This window comes from Telopea speciosissima, chromosome 9 (genome assembly GCF_018873765.1).
Source record: "Telopea speciosissima isolate NSW1024214 ecotype Mountain lineage chromosome 9, Tspe_v1, whole genome shotgun sequence".
Lineage (NCBI taxonomy): Eukaryota > Viridiplantae > Streptophyta > Magnoliopsida > Proteales > Proteaceae > Telopea > Telopea speciosissima.
In genome coordinates, this window is record NC_057924.1 from 9,705,923 (window position 1) to 9,730,627 (window position 24,705).

At 38.7% G+C, this 24,705-nt stretch overlaps 1 protein-coding gene across 1 annotated transcript; it reads right to left on the reverse strand.

Moving 5' to 3' along the window:
* Positions 1-144: 144 nt before the first annotated feature.
* Positions 145-23,895, reverse strand: LOC122640403 (uncharacterized aarF domain-containing protein kinase 2-like). The gene is made up of 5 exons (XM_043833577.1): positions 23,737-23,895; positions 21,761-23,096; positions 12,739-12,996; positions 9,085-9,240; positions 145-557 (listed from the first exon to the last, which is right to left on the reverse strand). Exons 1-5 carry the CDS (start codon positions 23,742-23,744, stop codon positions 438-440), a joined length of 1,878 nt encoding a protein of 625 aa, XP_043689512.1. The 5' UTR covers positions 23,745-23,895; the 3' UTR covers positions 145-437.
* Between the last annotated feature and the right edge of the window lie 810 nt (positions 23,896-24,705).

Sequence of the window (24,705 nt, forward strand, 5' to 3'; positions counted from 1 at the left end):
AATATCACAACATATTCCGATACCAAAGTTGATCTTTGGCCATGATTGACAGAAAATGCATCAAACGCAAGCCTTAAAAGCATAGTTATGAATCAAAAGAGAATTGATATGCACAGCTACAAATCAGAATGAAAAATAGGAAACAAAAAAATCAACATTTCATTTGATTCCGCTGCTGTCCCTTCTTCACTATTATTGCTTGTGATACAGGATTAACCCATGGTACTCATTGAAAACAATTAATACATGACAATATACAGAAGGCATAGCTTGTCTACTAAGACAACTATCCAAAAGCAAAAGTTGGAGCAACGAGAAGGACAGAAATAGAATTCAGATGCAGATTATGTTATTTCTGAAGAGAGGGATATGTATCATTTATATTTTACTTTCATTGTAAAAATTGTTTGCAAAAATTGAAAAGAGATGAGCACCTTCTATGGAGCCATGAGTCCTTCAATTGTGTAAAAGAGAGATTCTGCCATGTCAGATTTCAATATCAGTGTCTGTAATGTGTCCAACACATTGTATTCTGGATCAAGCTTCCTCCGCCAGCCCTACCAAGAGAGGGAAAAGTCAAAGTTTTGAAAACCCAAGAATCTTTAATGTTCTACCTTCTATTCAATCCTTGACCATGACACAGACTGCAAAAAATTCATAAGACAGTAACAGTGTAATTTATCACATCCCATGTCAGCAATGCACCTTAGCAGATTAACTGAAATCCTTCTGATCAGATTTTTATTAATAATTTTAAATCACAAATATATTCACAACAATCTCAAAAACTAAATTACAAATCCCTTTCCTCTTAATGGGAAGAACATTTTTTTTCTCCACAGCCTGCATATATAGCTTCCTTCCACATGCCATGGATTCTGCTACATGGACAACTGTTTTGGCCACCTGACCATTGGATGGTAGATCAGCCATGTGTAGATTTCGTTATCTTAACCACATGGCCCACCATGATGTGAAATTATGTTGTATTTTTAAGAGACCAGCTGTTTCAACATTGTTCAACCCCTTATCCCAAAAGCTCGAGCTATTGAGTAAAGGTTACAACAATATATACCAACACACATCAACCCCCCCCCCCCCCCACATGCAAACCCATAGACACACACACACACCGCTCTACAAGTGACACTATCATGTGGTGGCGCCATCACGTGGCACCAAGGGGCACACAACACATAACACAAACCCTTTGCACTTAATAAGGATCACACATCCGACCTCCTGGCACTGATACCATGTTACAACCGCTTATCCCAAAAGTTCAAGTTATTAAGTAAGGACTGAATAGCTTTGCATTTTTATAAGCTTTATTTCCCTTTGAACTGAAACTTGCCAAATGACTAGAGGCTGATGTGGACATTAGGTCCACAGAGTAAGTTCCATTTCCACTTGGGATGCGGTGTGACCAAAAAACATGGCCCATGGAGAGAGATCTCTTCCTTTTAACCTTGCAAACAAATTTTGGAAGTTGTGCCAATCACTGATATGAGATCGCCAAAAAAATGTGACACCAACCTCCAAAACTAAAAGGGACTTCAGAGTTCTAGAAATTTTAATGGACAAATAATTCTATTCATATAAAAAATGATTCATACGAACCAATGGACTCAAAATACATCTGGTTTCCTGAAAGTTCAGAAAAATCATTTAGAAGAATAAGTAGATGCCAATGAGAAGCTTAAGTTATACCATAGAGTTCAGATAATATTGGCATGAACTTGTTACTCTATTGCTACAGTGTGATAGTTACACATAATATTTAAGAAGTGTAATGCAATATGGTTAACCTAACAGTAGGTTCAGATGCAAACCACAGGTAAGGATCATAGCACACAACCTCAGGACAAAAATAGTGAGATTTTAAATAATCTGAGATGGACTGAATTGATGGCCTTGAAAACCTGGTCGAGCTGTTAATAGGAAAAGTTTATGTAATAGAGGAACTTTAGTCACTGACTCACTGGTTTATTGTATTGTCTCCTTAAGTTGTAAAGAATATAGGGGAGAGAAATCGATTCTTTCTCCCATATGGTTGCACATCTCTTCTTCTTCTTCTTTCTTTCTTTCTTCTTCTCTCTCCTTCTCTTCTCAGCTCTTACCTTCTTGTTTCTTCCCTTGAATCGATCCTTGCTTGATTTCCAAGTTGGTATCAGAGCTTGGTTTGAGAGTCAACCAAGCTAAATTTCGTCTATACCTCTCTTAGGAACCCTAGAAAAGTAGAGGGTTCCAATAGATGCTATATCATGTAAGATAATATACTTATAAGATCTAATGGAGTTCTACTATCAACTAAAGACCAAATGGAGGAAGATTGGGGGTTGTGAAAGTCGATCAAAGAACCAGGGGCTCAACACAGGGTTACCGCCAGTCCTCCCTTCATGTTCATGTTTCTCTCTCATCGAGCAACCATTTGGAGTGTGGCTCGGTTTGTTAGAATCGCCCAGGAGGTAGCTTTCACCTCCCTAGGGGCTGGGTTGCTATGGAAGCACAACTCATTTTCTCCAAGCTTGACAGGTATCGCCAGTTTCAGTTTTCCCTCTGTTTCGTCTGAAATGCCTTGTGATGTGTTAAATAGTTGTTGTTAGTTGGAGAGTTCCATTATGTGAGACTTATTGGTTGTTATGGAATGAAGCTACATGGCGAAAGGTGCAATTGATTTGACTTTATTCAAGTAACTGTGGTTTGTTTGCTTGCTGCATTTGTTTTCTGGGTAGAGCGTACACCCCATTTGATTAAGTCTCACACTGAATCACTAAGTGTGCTATCATGTCTGGGTCTAAAGTCAATGGACCTGTGGAAGCTTCGGCTAGTGGTTTGGGTAGTACCAACCCTAGCATGACTATCTTTGAGAACCCCAATACCCAGATATCCATTCTGAAGTTGGACAACACCAACTATTTGGACTAGGCTCATTCTATGAAGTTGTTTATGCAAAGTCGGGGGAAGCCGGGGTACATTACTTGGTTACAGGCTCTTGGGTCAACTGATCCTACGTATCTGAAATGGGACACCGAGAACTCAACCGTTATGACTTGATTGATTTTCTCTATGAAACCCGAGATTGGTAAAAGGTTTATAAGGAAGGAGACTGCCAAGGATATTTGGGACAGTGTCTCCAAGACATTTGACTGAGTGGGTGACCCGGCAAAAGTCTACCAACTCCTTCAAAAAGTAATCACAATGAAGCAAGGTGACAGTAGTATTTCTGAATGCTACAACACTGTTTTTGGTCTCTGGGAGGAGTATGATCATTATAGGAACCTCCAACTGTCCAACCCCGAGGATGAGGCAAATGTATATAGGACACTTGAGAAGGAACGTGTTCTTATTCTACTTGGCGGGCTGAACCCAGAATATGAGCCAATTCAGCCACAAATTTTAGGACGGTCACCCCTTCCATCTTTAGATGAGGTACGTAGCTATTTACAGAGTGAGGAGACCAAAAGAGTAGCCATGGACATTGCACAATCCCTGGAGAGATCTGCACTTGCCTTTAGCTCCCACAGAGACTGGTGAGGTGGGGGAAGAGGCCTAGACCCCGTGGATGACAGAGATAGACTAAGATGTGATCATTGTGGGAAATCTGGGCACACTAGAGAGAGGTATTGGGTGCTTCATGGCTGTCCCCCTGGTTGTGTGGTGGCAGGAGAGGGGGAGCTAGAGCCCACACCGTGACGGCTAAGACTAAGCCTATGGGGTACCCATCTAGACTACAGGCAGATCATGATTCCCTTGCTAGAGATGATATTGTTGCATTCCGCAGGATGATATCCCAGCTGGGTAGCTCTTCTACTACTCCCACAGTGTCAGACTCTTTGGCCTCAGCCTTGCAGGCCTCTACATCTGCACCTTACACTGCTCCCTCTTAGGTCATTGACTTTGGTGTCACCGATTACATGACTAGTGTATGTCTTAGTGTTATGATTCCTACTCTATTTGCTCTAATAGGGATAAGGTTAGGATTGCTGATGGTTCCAGTTCTTCTATTTCTGGTAAGGGTAGTGTTTAGGTCACTTCTTCTATTTCCCCTGACTCTGTTCTTCATGTTCTTAACTTTGCCACTAATCTATTATCTATGCGTCACCTAACCAAATCCTTGAATTGTTGTGTCACATTCTTCCCTTCTCATTGTCTTTTTTAGGATCTAGTGACGAAGAGGATTATTGGCAGTGGATGTGAGGAGAAGGGACTCTACCTTCTTGAGCCCTGCACACCTGTTTTGCCTACTGCTCAGTCCTATGTGTGTGGCCGGAATGACAACAATACTATCGATTCTATGATGCTTTGGCATCAGCGTTTAGACCATCCTTCTTTTGTTGTTATGAAAAAACAATTACCACACTTGTTTACTTCTTTTTCTTCTTCTCATGTTTTTCAGTGTGAACCACGTATTTTTACTAAACATTGTCGTTCTTCTTATCCCTGTCATGGTAATAGATCCATTGTTCCTTTCAATATTGTGCATTCTGATGTTTGGGGACCTACTCCCACTACTTTGTTTGGTTATCGTTATTTTGTTTCCTTTGTTAATGACTATTCCCGGTCCACTTGGACTTTTTTTATGAAAAAAAGAGTGATGTCTACGATGCCTTTAAAAATTTTTATCAGCTGATTTGTACTCAATTTGGTACTCGCATTAAAATTGTTCGTTCTGATAAGAGGGTAGAGTATATGTATGGTGGTCTCCAAAACTTTTTACTGACAATGGCATTATCCATCAGTTTGCTTGTGATGACACACCCCCAACAAAATAGGGTAGCTAAGAGGAAAAATCATTTGTTGGAAGTCACTAGGAATCTCCTATTTGGCATGCATGTCAAGACTTTTTGGTCTAATGCCTTTCATGTTGCCGCCTTTTTAATCAACTGCATGCCAACTTAACTTTTGGCTCCAAATCCCCTTTGGAAATCTTGTCTCCTCAGGAACCTGCTTTCTCTCTTCCTCCTAAGGTGTTTGGGTGTGCCAATTATGTCCATGTTAATAAATCTGCTAAGACTAAGCTTGTCCCCAAGGCACTCAAATACATTTTCGTTGGATATTCCTCCTCTACCAAGGAGTATAAGTTCTACCATCCCTCCTCTCAGGGGCGACTTCTCTCCAAAGATGTCACCTTCTTTGAATCTATACCTTTCTTTACTCCTCATCAGCATCCTCTTCATGGAGAGACTAGTGGGAGTGAAAAGGCTGCCGATGTCATCCCTTTTCTCCCACGTTTGCCTATCTCTGCATTCCTAGTTGATATTGGGAAACACAAAGAAGTGGATGTTGTTGATGTTTGTCATCATTCAGGTGTTGGTTCTGGCAATAAGGAGGAGTTAATTGTGTACAAAAGAAAGGGGAAGAAAGGAAAGAAGACCTACCAAGAGTCCTCTTTGGATCCACTTCCTGAGTTCCACCTTCCTCAATCAGGTAACATTCCTTCTCCTCCCTTTAAGTTAGATCTTCTCATTGTCATTCGAAAGGGAAAGAGAGCTTGCACTAACCCCATAGCCAAGTTTGTTTCCTATGATGCTATCTCTCCAAAATGTTGCATTTTCTATTGCTCTTTCCTCTTCCATTCTCAAGAATGTTACTAATGCCATGTCTGACCCAAAGTGGAAGGAAGCCATGTCAGAGAAAATGATGGCCCTTGAGAAGAATGGTACTAGGAAACTAGTTGATCTCCCCAGGGGGAGAGTTCTAGTCAGATGCAGATGGATCTACACAATTAACTAGCGACCAAATGGTGTTATAGAGAGATATAAGACCCGGTTGGTTGCCAAGGGATACAGTCAGGTGTATGGGATTAATTATCAGGAGACATTTGCTCCTGTGGCCGAACACAACTCAAGAAGAGTCCTCTTATCAGTGGTAGCCTATAGACACTAGCCATTTTATCAGTTGATTGTGAAGAATGTTTTTCTCCATGTTAACCTAGAAGAGGAAATATACATGCAACCTCCACCTGGTTTCAAGTTTCCTTCAGCTGAAGGGAAAGTGTATCGCCTAAAAAAAGAACTTTATTGCCTCAAACAATTTCCTAAGGCTTGGTTTCCGGCGAGGTAATGGTACTATCACAGCTCTTACTGTCTATGCTGATGACATTGTTGTAACTGGGAATGACAGGGTTGAGATAAGTAGACCGAAATTCTACTTGGCCCAACAGTTTGAGATTAAAGACCTTGGAACCTTGAAGTACTTCTTGGGGATTGAAGTGTCAAGATCAAAGGAGGCAATAAATATTTGCCAAAGGAAGTTTGTGCTAGATTTGTTGAAAGAAATAGGAAAGTTGAGTTGTAACCCAACAAACTCTCCAATTGATCAAAATCACAAGTTTGGTGAAGATTGTGGTTCATCCCTTATTAATTCAGGAAAGTACCAGAGATTAGTTGGGAAGTTGATCTACCTCTCTTTGACTTGCCCAGACATCACCTATGCAGCTGGGATAGTAAGCCAATTTATGCATGCCCCCAAGAGCGGGCACTTGGATGTTGTATATTGCATCATCGGGTACTTGAAATCCTCTCCAGGGAAAGGACTTTTATATGCCAGGCATTTGAGGATAGAGGGCTGCACTGATGCCAATTGGGCTGGTTCAGTTTCTAGCGGATAGTCTACATCAAGTTATTGTACATTTGTAGGTGGTAACCTGGTTACATGGAGGAGCAAAAGACAACCTGTCGTGGCAAGAAACAAAACTCCAGACCCTGAATTTAGAGCAATGGCTCATGGCGTATGTTACTCATATGGTTGAGATAGTTGATCCAAGAGTTGGGATTTGACACCGAGGGACCTATGCGGCTCTATTTTGATAACAAGGTTGCTATTAGTATTGCTCATAATCTTGTGCAACATGACCGAATAAAGCACATTGAAGTAGATTGACACTTCATCAAGGAGAACATTGACTCTGGTTGCATTTGTACTCCCTTTGTGAAGACAAGTGATCAATTGGCAGATAACTTCACCAAAGGTCTCATCCCTCACTAGTTCAGTACCCTTCTGTACAAGATGGGAATGTATGTCATTTATTCTCCAGCTTGAGGGGGAGTGGTAGAGTTTATGTAATAGGGGTACTTTAGTCATATGTTTATTGTATTGTCTCCTTAAGTTGTAATTTTCTCTTTTTTACCTTTTACCTTCCTAGGGAGGTGTATGTAATTCTTATGGAATAGGTTAGTAAAGAATATAGGGGAGAGAAATCGATTCTCTCTCCCATACGGTTGCACATCTTCTTCTTTTTTTCTTTCTTATTCTCTCACCTTCTCTTCTCCTCTTCTCAGCTCTTACCTTCTTGCTTCTTCTCTTGAATCAATCATTGCTTGATTTCCATACTTGAGTAGCACTATAGTAGAGAGGGAACAATCCTTCAAAGTTTGGCTAATATCCAATGGATGGAACTGGAGATATGGCAGTGATCAGAAAAAAGCAACTTCCAAAAAACAACAGAATTAGTAATTGACAAGAACTAGAAATGATGGTCAGAATTTAGAAGCCAATCAAAATATAAACATCCAGAAATGGAAACTGAATTTAAGAGCCTGCAGAACAGTGTTAATAAATTAGAAACTCTACTGGATATTGCAATGGAAACTCAGAAATTTAGTAACTGGACTGAGAATCACTGCAGGTGGTGACTTCATTTCAGCATGGTTGTGAGGACAGCATATGCAGGTAGCTAATCAATCAGTATTGCTAGTCAAACAAAACTCCAGACCCTGAATGGAAGTCTGAACCAAAGACAAAGTTAAAACCCACAATAGAAGTCAAACGTGAAGAGAATGAACCAGTACAGATTACCTTTGAGATTTGACGAGTGAGTACTAAACTGATTCAGGAATAGTTGTTCTTACGAGCAGTAGGATGTAAAATCTCAGAAACTGAGCTTATGAACTGAAGAAAAAGAAGAGAGAATGAAGAAGGGAAAAGGATATGACCTAGAATCACCACTAGGCCTATAGGAAGCGCATCACCACCAACCACCTATCCTAATCTATTGAAATACCACAACAGGGCTGGAGGTGCATCACCACTAACCCAAAGAGGCAAAAGCCAAGTTTCTCAATAACTCAAATTGCTGGGGTAGTGTGATCCCCTACTCTTTATTTATAACTTCTATAGTTCAATGAAATAAGCAAAATAGAAAACCCCTATCTAAGGTAGGGAGAATCTTATAACTTAAGTCTTCTCCAAAATAGAAACTAGGAGCTGGAATGTAGGTAACCTGTCCAGCCTTTTAAAAACACTACTAAAATAAAAAATACAACTTAAAATAGAAACTAACACTAATCCCATACACACATTAAATCCTTAATGTTTGAGCTTATAGAATTGGCCCATTACAATAGTAAACCCAAAAACACTAAGCCCATGGTTCATATAACTCTTTGGACACTCAAAATTAAACATATTGGTCCATTCTTGGTCTAATCCAATGGCCTGGTTTGTTGCTGGCTTTCTTGTTCTTCTGAACTGCACTAAAACAGCTTTAAACCAAGATATTTGAATATTTGATGGATAAGGAAGGGAAGGCAGAAATCTAAATGTCCCATTCCAACCATCGATCAGAATTTACCCCAATATGACAAGATTGACATTTGGCATTCTGTAGGACAGGCACCATACTGCACTTGTTAAGCATCAAACCAAAGGAAAATTGGATGTTTGCAAACTTTGCCTATGTGGCATCTGACATATAAATGGCTATATCAGGATATAAGATTTGTAAAAACAAAATGGCTTTTTTTCACCAGTACCACCATCCTTCTGCTGATGCAGCGAAACAAACCAGCATGCTAGTTGAACAAAGTCTTGTGGGCATCATAAGCCCTGAAACCACGGATCAAATCCCCCTTTTTAAACTTTACAAAAATTAAAGTATATCTTCATCTATTGCCAAGACATGCAGTTGAGTTACATATGGCTTACTGAGGCTGAAGTCCCAACAAAGGGATGGGATCTACTGCTGACTAATGCTGATTCATCCAACAGTTCTTTTTTGGGGGTTTTAGATTTATTCAACATTTCACAGGCTTGAATGTGTATCACATGAAATGATGAAACAAACAAAACAGGGCATTATACCTCAAGAACCAAAGTAGTAACCATCACAGTACAAACATTGCCATCAATGTTGACTTTATGATGTCGAACTTGCTCAAGCAATTGCTGGATGCACTCAGAAGGATTGAAACCATCCCCTTCTGGGGTAGCCCAGAAACTGAATGCCTTATCCACCTCCTGTTGAAAAACCAAAATGTTATTATCACATATATGGCCAAGAAGGAATTGCTACTTCTTTTGCACTGGTTAACCAGGTAACACCATAAAAGTAAACAATATTAAAGAACAAGAAGGTTGTTAACAACCTAAGTCAGCTTCCTCACAACCTCAGCTCTCCATGGGTGGAGTATCAACTCAATTTTGTGACTCACTTCAAAATAGTAGCCAATGCCAAATGATGACCCTGTTTTCTGTGATTTCAGAATTTGTGGATGGTATATGAGCATAGTTTGACCTTCAACAGTTTATCTCGCTTTCGAACCTGATCAAAACAAAACCACCAGCAACTTGACAGGTTTACAAGTCTTTGGTTGAAATTTCAGCAAAATGACCAGAACGATTGAAATTTTGCTCGAAATGGTTGAAATTATGTACTGCTTTCCAATTTTATGGCTCTTCATTGTTATTGCATATTTCAATTAGTTTTATTAAATGTTATACTTTATAAGACCAAATTAGGTGTAGAATAGGCTATATAAGGGAAAGTATACAGTAGACGAAATTTGTTGAACCTTGTATACGAAGAATGATGAATTTGGTAGCAACTAGAAGAGCCCATTTTAGTTGGATTTAGCAGTGCAACTCGGGTGGGCCTGGGGTGAGAAATTGATCAATTATGAATCAAACTGAGACCAAACCCAGCCTGATTTCATTGAAATTGAGTCCACATTCAGCCTGAGTTGCACCCCTAGCTGGATTTCTTAGAGTTCAAGAAAGTGAAGAAATCCTATTGCTTCAAGCCTATGACCTTAATGCTTACAAGTAGAAACTACTGGGTCAACCATCTTATATTCAGACTCTGAATTTTTCTTATTTACAATTATTTATAGTCAATCAACCGAACCTATTTAGTTGGAATAAGGTTTAGTTATTGTTGTTGTAATTATTTATAGTCAATCCAATCCTAGAATCTAGTAATTCCCACCCAACAAAAAAAGTGAAAGTGATGCAGGAAGAACTAAAGTCTAACTAATACTTCAAAAGATGGTGTCTTACTTGGAAAATACAAATTCAACTCGCGGGGTTATATTACCCTTAGTCACGTCTCTTTCTCTTTTTCTACTTTTTTTTTTGGATAGAATAATTATAGGCGACCCATAGACTGCTCCACTAAATGTTGCTGTTTCCTGAGGCTTATTTTCAAAGCTCAAACCCTGTTTAGTATGATTTTGTCACTACTTGAGAACTTAATCAGTTACCATTCCAACAAGACAATTATTGTGCAATCCCAACTGTATTGGGAAAGCTATATCCAGTATATTGATAGGGTGTTGGTATTTGATGGGATTACCATGTCAAAAAAGTTTTGTTTTGTTCACATTTCAGAATTTTTTTTTGAGTCTATTTCTAAAGTTTACAACCTAATTGTGAAAGTTGTCAAGCACTCAAGGGAGTACCTAAAATAAAACAGGGTGTCTGATTAGGATTAGGAGTGTTAAGAGTTGTTTTTCTTTTCCTAATGGTAGGAATTCAAGAAAGACTCCACAATCACTCCATGGGAAACTATAATTCAGGATTTTGGTTATGGAATATAAATATAAGGTTGCTTGCAGGTATTCTTCTAGATTGGCAGTGGTCATTCCATTGCTATTATCTGAAGTTAACAGTGTTTGTTTTCCAGTTCTTTAAAGTTCTAAGTTCCTTTTCTTGAAGATTTCCAGCTACAGAACATTCTATGCAAATTGATTAGAACCTAGAACAATTGCATAAGTTTTTCTACCGTCCTTGCCTGCTGTTAAGAGGATTACTGATCTTTAATAATTTCAAGAACTCTTTATAATTACTTCAAACCTGATTTGTTTTTAATAGGTTCTCTTATCTTCTAATCAATTTCTTCGAATTTTCTCCCTTGAATTATTGATTTAGTCCTTTTGATTTAAATTTTCCTGTTTCAATCTTCATTTCTATTCCATATTCTTAACTGCTAACGTAATTTCTGAATGGCAAGATATTTACCAAAATAGCTAATTTTAAACGATAAAGGTTTGGTTCCTTGGGCCCCATATTTCCAAAGTTGGGAATTCTTATATCAAGTTTTACCAGAAGAAACTTAAATACGGAATGCTCTAATAAATTTCCGTTGACCTGAATCAAAAATTCTTTTCATTACCATTACACCGTACAGAATTCTCATTGGACTTCAAGATCTCAAGAAATATTTGGAAATAGTTTCTTGCTCACTCGAACAACTTCAAGAAAGTTATGAATATGGTGCTATACTCAGGAAAGAAGAGAAAGGAAGGGGGAACCTATGAAAACATCACAGTAAAGGTACAGAATCAATCTTGTTCAGAAAATTCTACAAAGATAACCAAAGAATCAAGGAACATTAAAGAACCCATATGATGTGGAAATATTTGATGTAAAGGCAATGAGAAGTCGTCTGTCTTGATTTGATCTTTCCAGATTAGCTCCTCCACAACAAAGTTCGATCATAGCTGACTATCTTCCTACCGCAAGTTCTCTTTAAGGTTACTTCACAGGATCATTATGGAAGTGAGTTGTTGATCATTTACAAAACTCATGGCCGAGTTTCTCCCAATCAAAGGGGTAGATGCAAGAGCATTTCAAAGGTTCAAACAAAGATGTTTCTCCCTCAGAAAGTCCATGCAATCTGATAAGAATCTATAACAACCCTGGAAGTTTATCTGCTATTTTCCGATTCCCTGAATGAATTATTTATTTTCTGATCAATTTCCCTCAATTTTCTCCCTAACTACCCCACATCTCAATCTCTTGATTTCTCCATTGCTTTTGGATTCCCTATTAAAGTCTTCATCATCATTCACATATCCTCTATCACTAATCCAAAATCTCTAAGAGTGTAATCATCTACCAAAATAGAAAAACTGATGCAACCAAAAGTGAAAAGTGATGCTTGTTTTGATGTCATGTGGTTTCAGGCTTCGTTTTTTCATGGGGTTACTTGCAATGGCCTAATGGGCCCATTATACAGTCCCAATATTGGGTATTGGGAAGAGCATGAATTCAATTTACCTTTTTTAAGTTGTGGGGACCTGTATCTGTTTTTGGAAAGCTTAGTTTCTATTTTTCAGATAAGTCTTAAGTTGGGAGTCTCTCCTAACAGTACCTGGTTTATTATCCTTCCTCTAATTTCTTCAGTTTCTTAATATTAATCAGTTCTAACCTTTTTCTTACTACCTTTACCTGTATTTCAGCCCTAGAAATCTAAATCCCTAGGCAGTCCTATATCAAAAACCTTCTGAGATTTTATAAGGTAACCTTTGTTTTTTTAGGCCAGTACTCACAAGGATAGGATCGTAAAAACATCCTAGCAATAGGAAGGACTTCAGATCTAGTAAAGAGAACTGGTATATAACTTCGGTCTAGGAACAAATGACAAATTTGTAAAAGCCTTTGTTGAAGGGTATTACAAAGAACAATGTTAATAGAATTCAGTCTACTAACAATGCTATGTAACCACATATATTTTACCTCGACAAAGGCCTCAGGATTCGGGCAGCTCTGCTGTTTTGACAATCTCAGTGTGCACTCTGCAGCAGTGCGGCCATCTCGAAGGGCAACAGCCTTAAAGAACCCCAGTAAATTCTCTCGATCACTCTTACAAAGCTCAGTAGTCATGCCTACATCAAGGAAAATGACGTGAGGCTTGGGCTTGTGCAAAGATTTGCTATGGGTCACCCGGACAAGGATATTTCCAGGATGCATGTCTGCATGGAGAAAATTGTCCACCTGAAAAGAATATGATATCTCAAAATACTTCAATTCCAGCCATCGTATCTGAACAACTCATTTAATTGTCTAGCGGAAAAACAATTACCATCATCCAAACTTGCTAAGCTAATTGTGGGGATTTGAAATTTAAATATCATAAATAAAGATATTAGCGCAGGTGAACAGCTATGAGATCAAATACACAGCTACCCAAGGATGACAGAATGCAAAACACCAAGAGTAACATAAGAATAGCCTAGATGGAAGGTCACATGTAGTTCTACAAAACTTAATTCAAATTAACACCATAATTTTCTGCGTCATTGTCTAGTTCATATGATCTATATCTTGAAATGATGACCTCATGACTAGGTAACCATCTAGATGATGCAGAAGCATTATTTTATTTGACTGGAGTGAGAACATTTCTTCAATGTCGTGAAGCTCTTCCCATGCAGCTCATTTAACTCAAGGTCTTCTTATTCCAAGATGGAGAATATTTGCACTTTTGGTCAAGTAGAGAAAAATGGATGTTGAACCTCTGATTCATCACAACTAGCCCATGGGATTCAATACGGGGTAGGAAGGCTAATTGCAAAGATTTTAAAGAAGTGGGTTATTGGTCTAAGAGTGGCTAATAGGAGGTCGATAGATTTTGGGGCCGTAATAGTAATTTCTTAGAAACAGGTAAGAAAGGTTAGGTAATTAGTAGCATAGCTGTCAAGGCGCCACCTTGGCATCCAAGTGCTTCTGGCCATCCAATGCATGTTGGCACCTAGTTGTTTCTGTTAAAGTTTATAGTTGGAAGTTAGTCTATAGTTTGTGAACTATTGCCTTTATGTGTGGTGTACTGGAGGGTAGTTATGGTCAATAGTCTTTTCTTAATAGAGAAGTCTTGTGTTAGTGGAATCATTTTTTATCAATATAAATATTGTGGCTGACGGTAAGGTGATTTTGATTCCCATATGTGAGCCTTCTCTCCCTAGTCGATCTCTCTCTCTCAGTTTCTTCTTCTTTCTTTCTCCTTCTCTTCTTCTTCTTCTTCATTGATTCTGATTGTTTTATCTGATTTGTCACATGGTATTAGAGCTATGAAGAAGAAGAAGAAGAAGAAGAATTATACCCTAGTTAATCCAATATGAAAAAGAACTAGGGTTTCTACTGTTTTGATGGTGCCTTGCTGTTCTGCTATATGTTGGTTTCATCTACGCATGAAGTGTTCTTGCTGGAAACGATATCTTCTCACACTGCACAAGGAGTTCTCTACTGATATGACGATTTCTGTTAATATGAAGTTTCCTGCGCATGGAGTTTCGATTGCTGCTTTTCATATGGATCTGGTTTGATCCCATTTTGGCATTATATTGAACCTCACACACTTGTGGCATCTCTGTTTTCTGGGTTTTTTTCCTGGTAATGTTATCTCTGGTTTCAATCATTATTTTAATACAATAAACTGGTGGAGATTAACCCCCTGCAGCACCTTTGTTTGACTGTTATACTACGCCTCGCAGTACCCTTGTTATGGAGTATTTTTCTATTATTCTAACCTCTTTGGGCACCCAGTTTTTGGGTCTTATTTATCCTGGTTATGGTACTGCTGGTTTGATCCCTTTATGGGCGGTACATTGGTAAAACCGTAAAAGTACACTTCTCATAACACTCCTAGTTTGCTGTTTTTACTGCTACCATCAGAACCCAAGTTTTAGGGAAGATTTCTGCTGCTGTTATACCTTGTGGCACCCCTGTTTTGGAGGTTTTTTGCTTCACTTGAATATTGGACTGTGTTTTCAATCCAACAGTTGGATCATCTCAACTACCAAGGTACTGTTATATATATCAGAGATTGGTCTTCAACAGTGCTTTGGATTGGCTGCCACTGCTTTTCTCCAAATCACTCAGTTTTTCTTCCCTACGGTTTTGGTTTTTTTCCCGTCTGCTTGTCTGGGGCTGGACTTGCTGCTGTGTATTGACTGAATACTATTTGTTGGGTGTATTTGAGACTCCATATTGATTATACATGTATTTCTTGGTGGCCTATCGCCTGCAGTTGGGAGTTCATGGTCGTCTCCATGATCTGTGACCTGAGGCTGTCTCTGATTCTGCCCTGTGGTTTTCTGAGTAATTGTTGATTTAATATATTGATGTTCTGCTGCGATCATCCTCTGTGGCTTGTAGATGACAGTATGATGCGCATATGGGAGACTGCTTCTAGTTTGGTCATCAGATCCATTATTTTCTACAGTTCTTGGTAACCTGCTAATTTGGTGAAGGTATGTTGCTTCTACTGTTTAAGTACTGCTTGGTATACTCCCTCCACTATTCGTCCACGTGTAGTGCTACATGTGAGGGGGAGACTGGAGTTATCATGAATTATCATCTGATATTCGAAGATTATTACTATTATCTACTCATGCCATCATCAGCATAGTGTCATCTACTTATCTGTTCGTGGCATCTGCTCGTGGCATCTGTTTATCTGTTCGTGTCGTCTGCTCTTTTCATCAACAACATATTTTCTCAGGAAGATGGTTACTTGTGGTTTGCAGCAACAAGATTGTTATTTGTGGTTCACAACAATCTTGTTTTGTTTCTTGTGGTTCGCAGCAACCTTATGTTGTTATCTTGTGACTCACAACTACCTTATATTGTTACTTGTGGTTTACAACTACCTTATGCTGTATTTGTGGTTTACAGCTATCTTATGTTGTTATTTGTGGTTCGCAGCAAACTATGCTTCTCTTTAATCTGTGGTTCGCAGCAACCTATGCTGCACTTTTCTCTGTCTTCTTTGTGAAGATCACTACTTACCTTCTTTGAGAAAGGCTTATGATGTTGATGTTGTTGTTGTTGTTGCTATGGTATTTGGGCTTGCGGTTGGCATTCTCTGCCGCTAATCTTTTTCGTTGCTGTTTAGATTTATTCGACACAAAGATTTTTCTCTACTATTGCTTCTGAAAATTGGTGTGCATGTGTTGGTTTTGCGGTCGGAAGGAAGTTCTCTCTGTGATAACTATCATCTACGAGTAATATATATGTTCAAGACTGGTTCTGTTGTTTATAATTGTTCTTGTTGTTCCAAGCTGGAGCATTTGGTTTACATGCAAATATATATATATATATATATAGATATGCTCCAGCTTGAGGGGGAGTGTTAAAGGTTATAGTTGTGTTCAAGTTTATAGTTGGAAGTTATCGTCTGTAGTCTATGAACTAGTCTTTATGAATAGTCCACTGGAGGGTAATTATGGTCTATTGTCTTTTCTTCCTGTACTAGTGGAATCCTTATCGTATGGTGTAACTGCCCTATTTTACAACATAAATAAATATTGTGGCTGATGATATGGTGATTTTTATTCCTCCATAAGCGCTTTCTTCTCCCTAGTCGATCTCTCTCTGTCAGTTCTCATTCTTCTTTTCTTTCTTCTTTCTCCTTCTATTCTTCTTCATTGATTCTGGTTGTTTTATCTGATTTTGTCATAGTTTCAAACTTTCAATGGCTTTTTTAATATATTATTCTCCTGAATTTTTTATTTGCTTGTGTACAAACTTTTGGTACACCAAGATGCATGAAATCACATGCTGTGAAACATAGTTGTCAAGGTGACCCAAGGTGGTGGAGGTATGCCTAAGCGCTTAGGCAACAAGGCACCCGCCTAGGTGTTGCCTAGGCAAACAAGGCGACCAAGTGTTATTTTTTATTGCCCCTCTTTTCTAACATTATTTAGTATGTTACAATATATACCTTATATCATAAAAAAAAAATCAACATTAAGCCACATCAAGTCATCAAAAATCAACATAGACTAGAAGTCAGCAGAACTAAAGAAGCAAGCTATTGGAAGTTTGAAACAACAAAAACATACAGGTGGTTTATATTGTTCTTGGAATTGATCATTATCACAGTATACCTAGTCTCACATTTGGTTTATACTGTTCTTAGAAATATGATCTTATCTACAAGTAATTAAATTTCTCTCGGTTTAGAGAAATGCTCTTTTTCTCTAAGAAGTTTGACTGGTCAAATGATTTTTCTTTTACATGAGACTTGTTGTATCAGGTAGAGCACAAAACCAGCTTTCCAACAAATCCAAGATTGATTAAATCAAATTTATTTTGAAGGAGTTATGTTCCGGTCAAACTTTATTTGGTGTGCCCGAATGCTGTCAAAATCACTCTAAATGAAAATATTTTTTTTATATCAAAACAAATGAATATTTTACTGTCTTTTGGTTTTTAGCAATGTTTTACCATATTAAGATTTATGGAATTTTTAGATTTGAAAAAAAAAAAAAAAAAAAAAAACAGCATTAGAAAGTTGAAAATTTCACCAACCATCGAAAATGCAGTTTTTGTTCTTGAACTGAGGGGTTGACTTTTTATCCTTTTGGAATTTGATTTTTTAACTGTTTTTATTGGATTTAAATAGGGAGTATTGGCTTACTTATGACTAACATCTTAAGTAAATGAAATAACAAACATAAAAACACGTCCGCCTAAGTGACACCTGGGCGATGCCTTGACAACTATGCCATGAAATTTAAAAAAAAAAAACAAAAAAAGGAGTCAAATCAAAAACGCACATTCTCAAGACTTCGTCCCTTTCTCAATACACAAGGCAACCCTTCCTCTGAAACCTTATGGCATCTTAACAACATGTGGCGACTGCGAGCCGGCTGCAACCCAACTGGTAAGTCTTCTTCTTCTCTTCTTTTTTTTAATCTTCCTCTCTGTTTCGCTGCATTTTTCCTTTCCTTTCTTCTTCATTCCCTGTTTTGCTGCATTTTTCCACTCCTCTTCTGTTTTTCTTTTCCTTTTTTCCCCCTCTGCTTTCCTTTCCTTTCCTTTCCTTTCCTTTCCTCTCCTCCTCCTCTACCCTTCTTTTTTTTTTCCTGTTTTTTTTTATTCTGTTTCTGCAATACTGCATATTGTGCTAAGACCATTATATATTGCTGATCAGCGAAGGAGGTGTACAGTGACAGAGAATCTGAGATTTGAGACCATTAACAAAGGCTAAGGTTCTTAAACCTCCAGCTAGTAAGTTATGTTGAATTTGGTTGCTATATTATTATATTCTTTAGGCATCATTTATTCTGTAATATGTAATCTGTATTTCTGTATTGTTCCTTCCACAAGGCAAATTACTGCTAATAGTAGCATAGATACCATTGCTTACCTTGTTCTACTGCAAAATTTATCAGGCATGCTGTTGGAAAGTCATATTGTGAACATTTTAGTGTGTTCAGTGATATGTTTATCAGGCATGCTGTTGGAAAGTGATGTTGTGAAAAGTTTAGTGTGTTTTTACATACTAGGGCACCTACATGATGCCAATGTGGGTGCCTTGTCCGCTAAGCGCTTAGTTGGCCCTCCAACGCCTTGGGTCGCCTAGGCGCCTTGACAACTATGATTTGTAGGCAGTTTCTATAATGGTTTTAATCATAGTTGTTAAAGTGTCGCCTAGGCAGCATCCAGGTATTTTTGGGGAGGCTAGGCAGGCCTTGATTTATTGAACATGCAAAAGGTGCCGCCTGTCTTGGTGTTCTGGGCGACACATAGGACGCCTTGGCTCGCCTTATAAGCTGGGCACTCGCCTTCTTGCATATTTGTTTTATTTTTTTTTTAAAAAAAACTTATACTTATATAGTTTTTTTATTCTATTTCTAACTTTTTTCATTCGCATGTATACAGGATAACAAGCACCCTGCTACACGGGATCAAAGTATATAAAATAGAGTTAAGAGGATCTTCTCTCACAACTCACACCCTGCAACCTCAACCCTCAAAAGGGTTTAACATCTTTAACCTTCCCCGTGACCATAAGACGAAATCAGTAGGGCTGTGATGCTATTCGTCCTCTACTCCGGCAATGGCATATCCAGCATCTCCAGCTTCAACAATGGTAAGTTTGAGTTTTCATTTCCCATGATGCACTGTTTATTATTATTATTATTATTCCTCCTTACTTTTTTTGTTTTCCTTCTTCTTCACCATGACACACTGTTTTGTTCTTTTTCTTTTTGTCCATCCTTCATTCCTCTGTAATTTATTAATCGATTTGTTTTTTTTATTTACTCTCTTTCTTCTTCTTTCTTCTTCTCCTTCTCATCCTCCTCCATCTTCTTCTTCTCCTCCTCCTTTTCCCTGCTTTTTCTTACTTCATTTTGCCTTTTCAGCAGTCAAAATGCAGCTGTTATTTTTCATGATGATTTGCCATGACTTTATTTGTAGCATTATCAATAGGGATGTAAACGGATCGGATTCGGCTCGGATAGTGCTATATCCGCATCCACATCCTATTAGCTTTCGGACGGATTCGGATAGTGCTAAACGGATACGGACACGGATACGCATCGGATATTTTAACCGTTTACTTGTAAATATAGCTTTTCGGATAGTTATAGCCTATTCGTATCCGTATTCGTTTAGCTTTCGGACGGATTCAAATAGTGCTAAACGGATACGGACATGGATACAGAGACGGATTTCGGCTATTCATTTACATCGCTAATTATCAATGTGATCCATCACTAGGGATGTAAACGGATCGGATTCGGCTCGGATAGTGCTATATCCGCATCCGCATCCAATTAGCTTTCGAACATATTTGGATAGTGCTAAACGGATACGGATCGGATATTTTATCCGTTTACATGTAAATATAGCTTTTCGGATAGCTATAGCCTATCCGTATCCGTATCCGTTTAGCTTTCGGACGGATTCGGATAGTGCTAAATGGATACGGCCACAAATTCGGAAACGGATTTCGGCTATTCATTTACACCCCTATCCATCACCCGAGGACAGTATGAAAGCATCAGAGCAGTAGCAATATCGTTGTATTTCTCCAAAGGAGCACTGAGAATTGCAACAACTTGCTTTGTAGCTCTGCTGTCTTCAAGTCTGGTCTTCCAGAAAGCTTCTTAACACACACTCCCTGCAGAAAAATAACCTAGAGAATCAGGTAGACAAGCACCCTTTTGTAAAATCTTTTTCTCCTTTTTCGTTTATCGGCTAAGTTTTAACCTTTTTATCAAATTTTGTTGTGATATGTGAAATGTGCATAATTGGTCAGTTCTGCTATTGTTCGAAATATATGGCATTGTGTGAAAATATATTGAGTTAAACTTGAATTCAATCTCTGTTTTTAACCTGATTTATTGTTTATGTTTGTCAGAACTCAGTTCTGAACTGCTAATTTAATTTGATGTAGCATATAAGTAGAATTATATCATTGCTAATATGCTATTTCACTATTTTCTATGCTAGTCTACTAGAAATAATGGATACATTAAAAAAAAAAATAGTAGGATGCCTAGGCGGCCGCCTAAGCGCTTAGGAGGCCCTCCAACTCCTTGGGTCGCCTTGCGCTTTGACAACTATGGTTTTAATGTCTAGTGGTTTGAGTAGGAGTGATGCAGTTTAATCACCTAAATGGGCCTATTTTATTAGAAATAAGCTTTGGGCTGGGTTATGTATGTGTTGGGCCTTTGATACAATGTGTTTTCATTGTAATGGATCACTTTAATGGGCTTATAATATGAGTAGAGGCTAGGCATACGAGATTAGTTAAGTAGTGTCTTCATTTCTTTATTTTAATTTTTATTAAGTGTTTTAGTTAGGCTGGATTAGGATTCTACAAGTCCAGTCCTGTTTTGAGTTAAACATAGCCAACTAGAAAACTCATCCGCTTGTCAATTCTGGGTGTAATACTCATCCGTAAATGATTGGTGTCAGAATTTTTCACCTACTATTACAATTCTCTTTCTTTCTCTTAATTGAAGAAATAATTGGAAAATAAAACAGCAATTACAAAAATGAGTAATAACCCCTAGTAGAGACTGGTACAATTTAATTCAACATTTTGTTTGTTTGGGTTTGATTGTGTCGTAGCAAGAAAGAGGAGCAGGGGGAGTTGATTCCCAATTATGAAGCTGAAAAGCAAAGATTACCAATCACCCACTAAGGCGGGTGGGGAAGGGGAGAGTGGAGAGTGAGAGAGAATGTCCCGAGTGGAGAGGAACCCTTTACCTACATGGCCCTTTTTCTCTTATCCGATTTGGGAGCTGAACCTTTTTGCATGTAAAGCAGGGCAAAGCAAAGACCTATAGCTTTAAGCGCGCTCCGAACCAAAGGAGGCATTTTCATTTTAGTGTTTGAGTCTCTTTTTTTTTTTTTTTTCTGGTGGAAGTATTTGAGTCTGTTTTGAGTCTTCTATATAAGTTTGTAATGGGGTCCAGCCTTGTACACGAATTTGATTAATGAGATTTTGGCATGAGCCTTTTCTTTACTCTATGAGATTCAGATTTGTTGTGAGAGATAGTGAGAGACTGAGAAGCTCCACCTATTGGAGAGATTCTAATCTAGGCTTATTGGTGGGAGATCAAAAGTCATATCCTCTTCTATATTTTCTGTTTTTCTTTTTTTTCCTCAATTTTGCTTGAGGTCCTGTTAGAAGAGGTGTGTAATCCTAACCTAGGGTTCATCCTATCTACACCCCCCCCCCCAACTAAGGAGGGTGGTAAGCATGGTTTCTAATATCTAGCTACTAATTTGTTGTTTCATTAATTTCCAAGTTCTACTTTTTGGAGAAACTAAGGAGTATATACATACAGATTGGATATAAGCCAGCAATTAATTTGATCACACCCAATGACACCGATGTCTTGCAGTATCCACAAAAATTTGAATAGGTGAAAATCTAACTAAACATTAGCTTAAAAAGAGGAAGGAAAGAGAAAAGAACTGTTATTAAAACAATATAAAATGTAAGAGATGGTACCAGAAGCATCTTCAGAAGGGCATGAACCCCAATGCGAGCAAGTGCACTTTTAATTCTGTTATTTCCTTCAAGCTCATCAACATAGTAGGAAACACATTCTCCTTGCTCATAAGTTTCCACCAAGACAGCAGGATGCACAAGTGGATACAAAGGTTTCGGAAAGGATACATCTTTCCATCTCCGGAAATTGTAAATAAACCGACTCAAATGAGCAGCTTCCCTTGCAAGATCAACTTGAGACATCATGAAAATGGCAAATTGCTGGACACTTTGATCCAACCTCAACCACTTCAAGGTAGGGATGAAACTTGATATCTTGGCAATCACATTAATAATCGCAAAATCCCTCCTAATTATTTCCCCAACACCAGGATGTCTAACTTTCACAGCAACTTCAATGGGCTTGACCTGTTGACCAGGGTACCGAAATCTCAAAGAAGCTCGATGCACTTGGGCAATACTTCCAGATGCTACAGGTTCTTCTTCAAAATTTTCAAAAATTTCAGGAAGCTTGCGACCAAATGCTTTCTCAATAGTCCTCTTCGTGTAGGCAAAGCTATGTGGTGGTGCTTGCATATGAAGCTTTGCAAGCTCAGAACATAGATCCTTAGGGAAAAGATCTGGTCTGGTGGCTGCCCACTGACCCCACTTTATGAATGCTGGGCCTGCTATTTCTAGTGTATGATGGACAAGGTGAAGCCATGCTTTCCTAAAACGACCATTGAAACAATCTACAAATGGAGCCATTGTCATCGCAGGTGAAAACAAAATTGCCAAATAGATCAATCTCACAAACAAAATAACACCCTCCAAGACTGAGTAAACAAGAGAGGTCAGATAGACATGTCCATCTCGTGCATTCATGTATAGATTGTTTCCTTTTGGAAAGTATTCAGCATCTGCCCAAGTTCTCTGTGTCCATGCAACCTCTCCTATAATAAAGGCAAAAATGCTAGGAGCTACCAGGTGTGATCTGGCCAATGCCAAGCTGACAGCACAAGCAATCCTACTTATTGGTGGGAATGCTGAGCCTCCATATGAACATATATGCGAAAGTCTTTTCCAAATAACTTGGGCATTACGTGTCATGTTATCACTTGCTAAGACAAAAGTGAGGTTCTTGGAATATCCAGCCTTGTATAAATTCTCCTTCACTTTGTATGATCTAATCGGCGCATGTCGACTAGGAAGACTACACAACGAATATGACCTGCTCATGGAGGAAGGTAGAGCAAGGGAGAAAAGTATTACATTCTTCTTGACTTCTATAAAGCTGGTCCTCTGGTTTACGAGAAGGAAATGTGCAACTGTTCGAATGTTTCCAAATGAAAAAAACCTACACTTCCAACAAAAAACATATTACTCTTCCACCAAGCAGAATGCTACGAAGTTTAGAAGTAAAAATTAATTAATTTTGAGCCCCATGAGCTGGAACTGGAGTAAAATGAATATTTCATTTTATTCCAAGCTAACTAAACACAATTAAACATTTCATGTCCAGCTGATGAAGGAATCTTAAACATTCGTGCAGACATTCACACTAAAAAAACAAAACACCACAACAACGATATAAAACTATACTTCCTGATTAAAATTACTTCACCAGAAACTTTAATTCATAGAAGTTCACGAACTAGACAACAAAATCCGTGTCAAAACAGCACAAACAAAGTTCGATCCGCATCCGCAAGCTCTTCAAACAAACTCTAATCGAATTTAACGAATTCAGCTCAGGAAACAGGATGGAATACAAGACAGCAGAACAATTCTACCATTCAAACCCTAACTAAAAAGTATCCAGACACGATCATCGGAATGCTAAACTGCGATCAACATGAAAACTTAGAACTTGAAATCCCACACATTGAAAAAAAAGAAAGAAGAAACATGAAAACCAAAACCCTATCAAACAAACAAGAAGGAAACAATTTTAGAGAAATATGAATTTCTTGCAGCTTGCAGAACCGACTACCAACCTTGACATGGTGAATGCTATCAGTGCAAGCTATTTTAACTATAATACACAGGTGAGGTATTCCTGCCGGCATTGTCACCCGTTGGCGCAGACAACCATCGTCGTCATCTCAGCCATTGCCACCGTCGTTGTTGGTCATCATCAGGCTTCGATGTGGCTGATGGCTGCTGACTGTTTGACGACTTTTACATTTCTGTTAAGAACTAACAACCTTCCCCCCCCCCCCCTCTTTTTTTTTGACACCTTTTTCCTGCTACAACCTACAGTGCTGTTTTGTTTCCGGCCGATCTTGCAATACGCCGGTAGCCGGCGCTTTGGAGAAGGGAGGTTTGGATCTTGTCGCGAATGAGAGATTTATATGCTCCACAGAACATTCCGAGTTCGTTTTTGTTAATTGTTGGAGCTAATAAGTTCCAGCAGATCCGGATCGAGGACTGGCCAGACTCCAGAGACCGCTCTTCGAGGCCTTGCCGCGTTTATATCTGCCACGTGCTAATTCATTTGAGGTTAAATTTCAATAAATTTGCGAAATAGAACGCTGCCTTGCTTGCCTGTGCCAGACACAGGTAGGCAAAATGAACTCTGTACGGGACTGTGGTCCATGCTAGCATTGTAAGACAGTTTTTTTTTGAGAAGCAGTTTTCTATATACGCCACACTCCCATGTGTCTATGTCTCTCCTCTTTAAAACAAAGGGGCAGAGGTATGAGGAGGAGAGAGATAGACTCATGGGAGTGCTGGCATAAGCCACACTCTTGGATAGATAATTTTTTACCTTTTTTTTTTTTGCCAATTTGGGAATTAGTTCTCTATCCGTAGCGCTAGCGTAAGTCTATCTCTCTCTTCCTCATTTAAAAAGGGACCTTTATCCGCTGTTGTAACTGGAGCGCTGCTGTGCGCATCGTGCGGCACAGCAGCGGCCATGTGTGCACAGTGAGGCCCGTTGTGCACACATGGCCGCTGCTACGCCA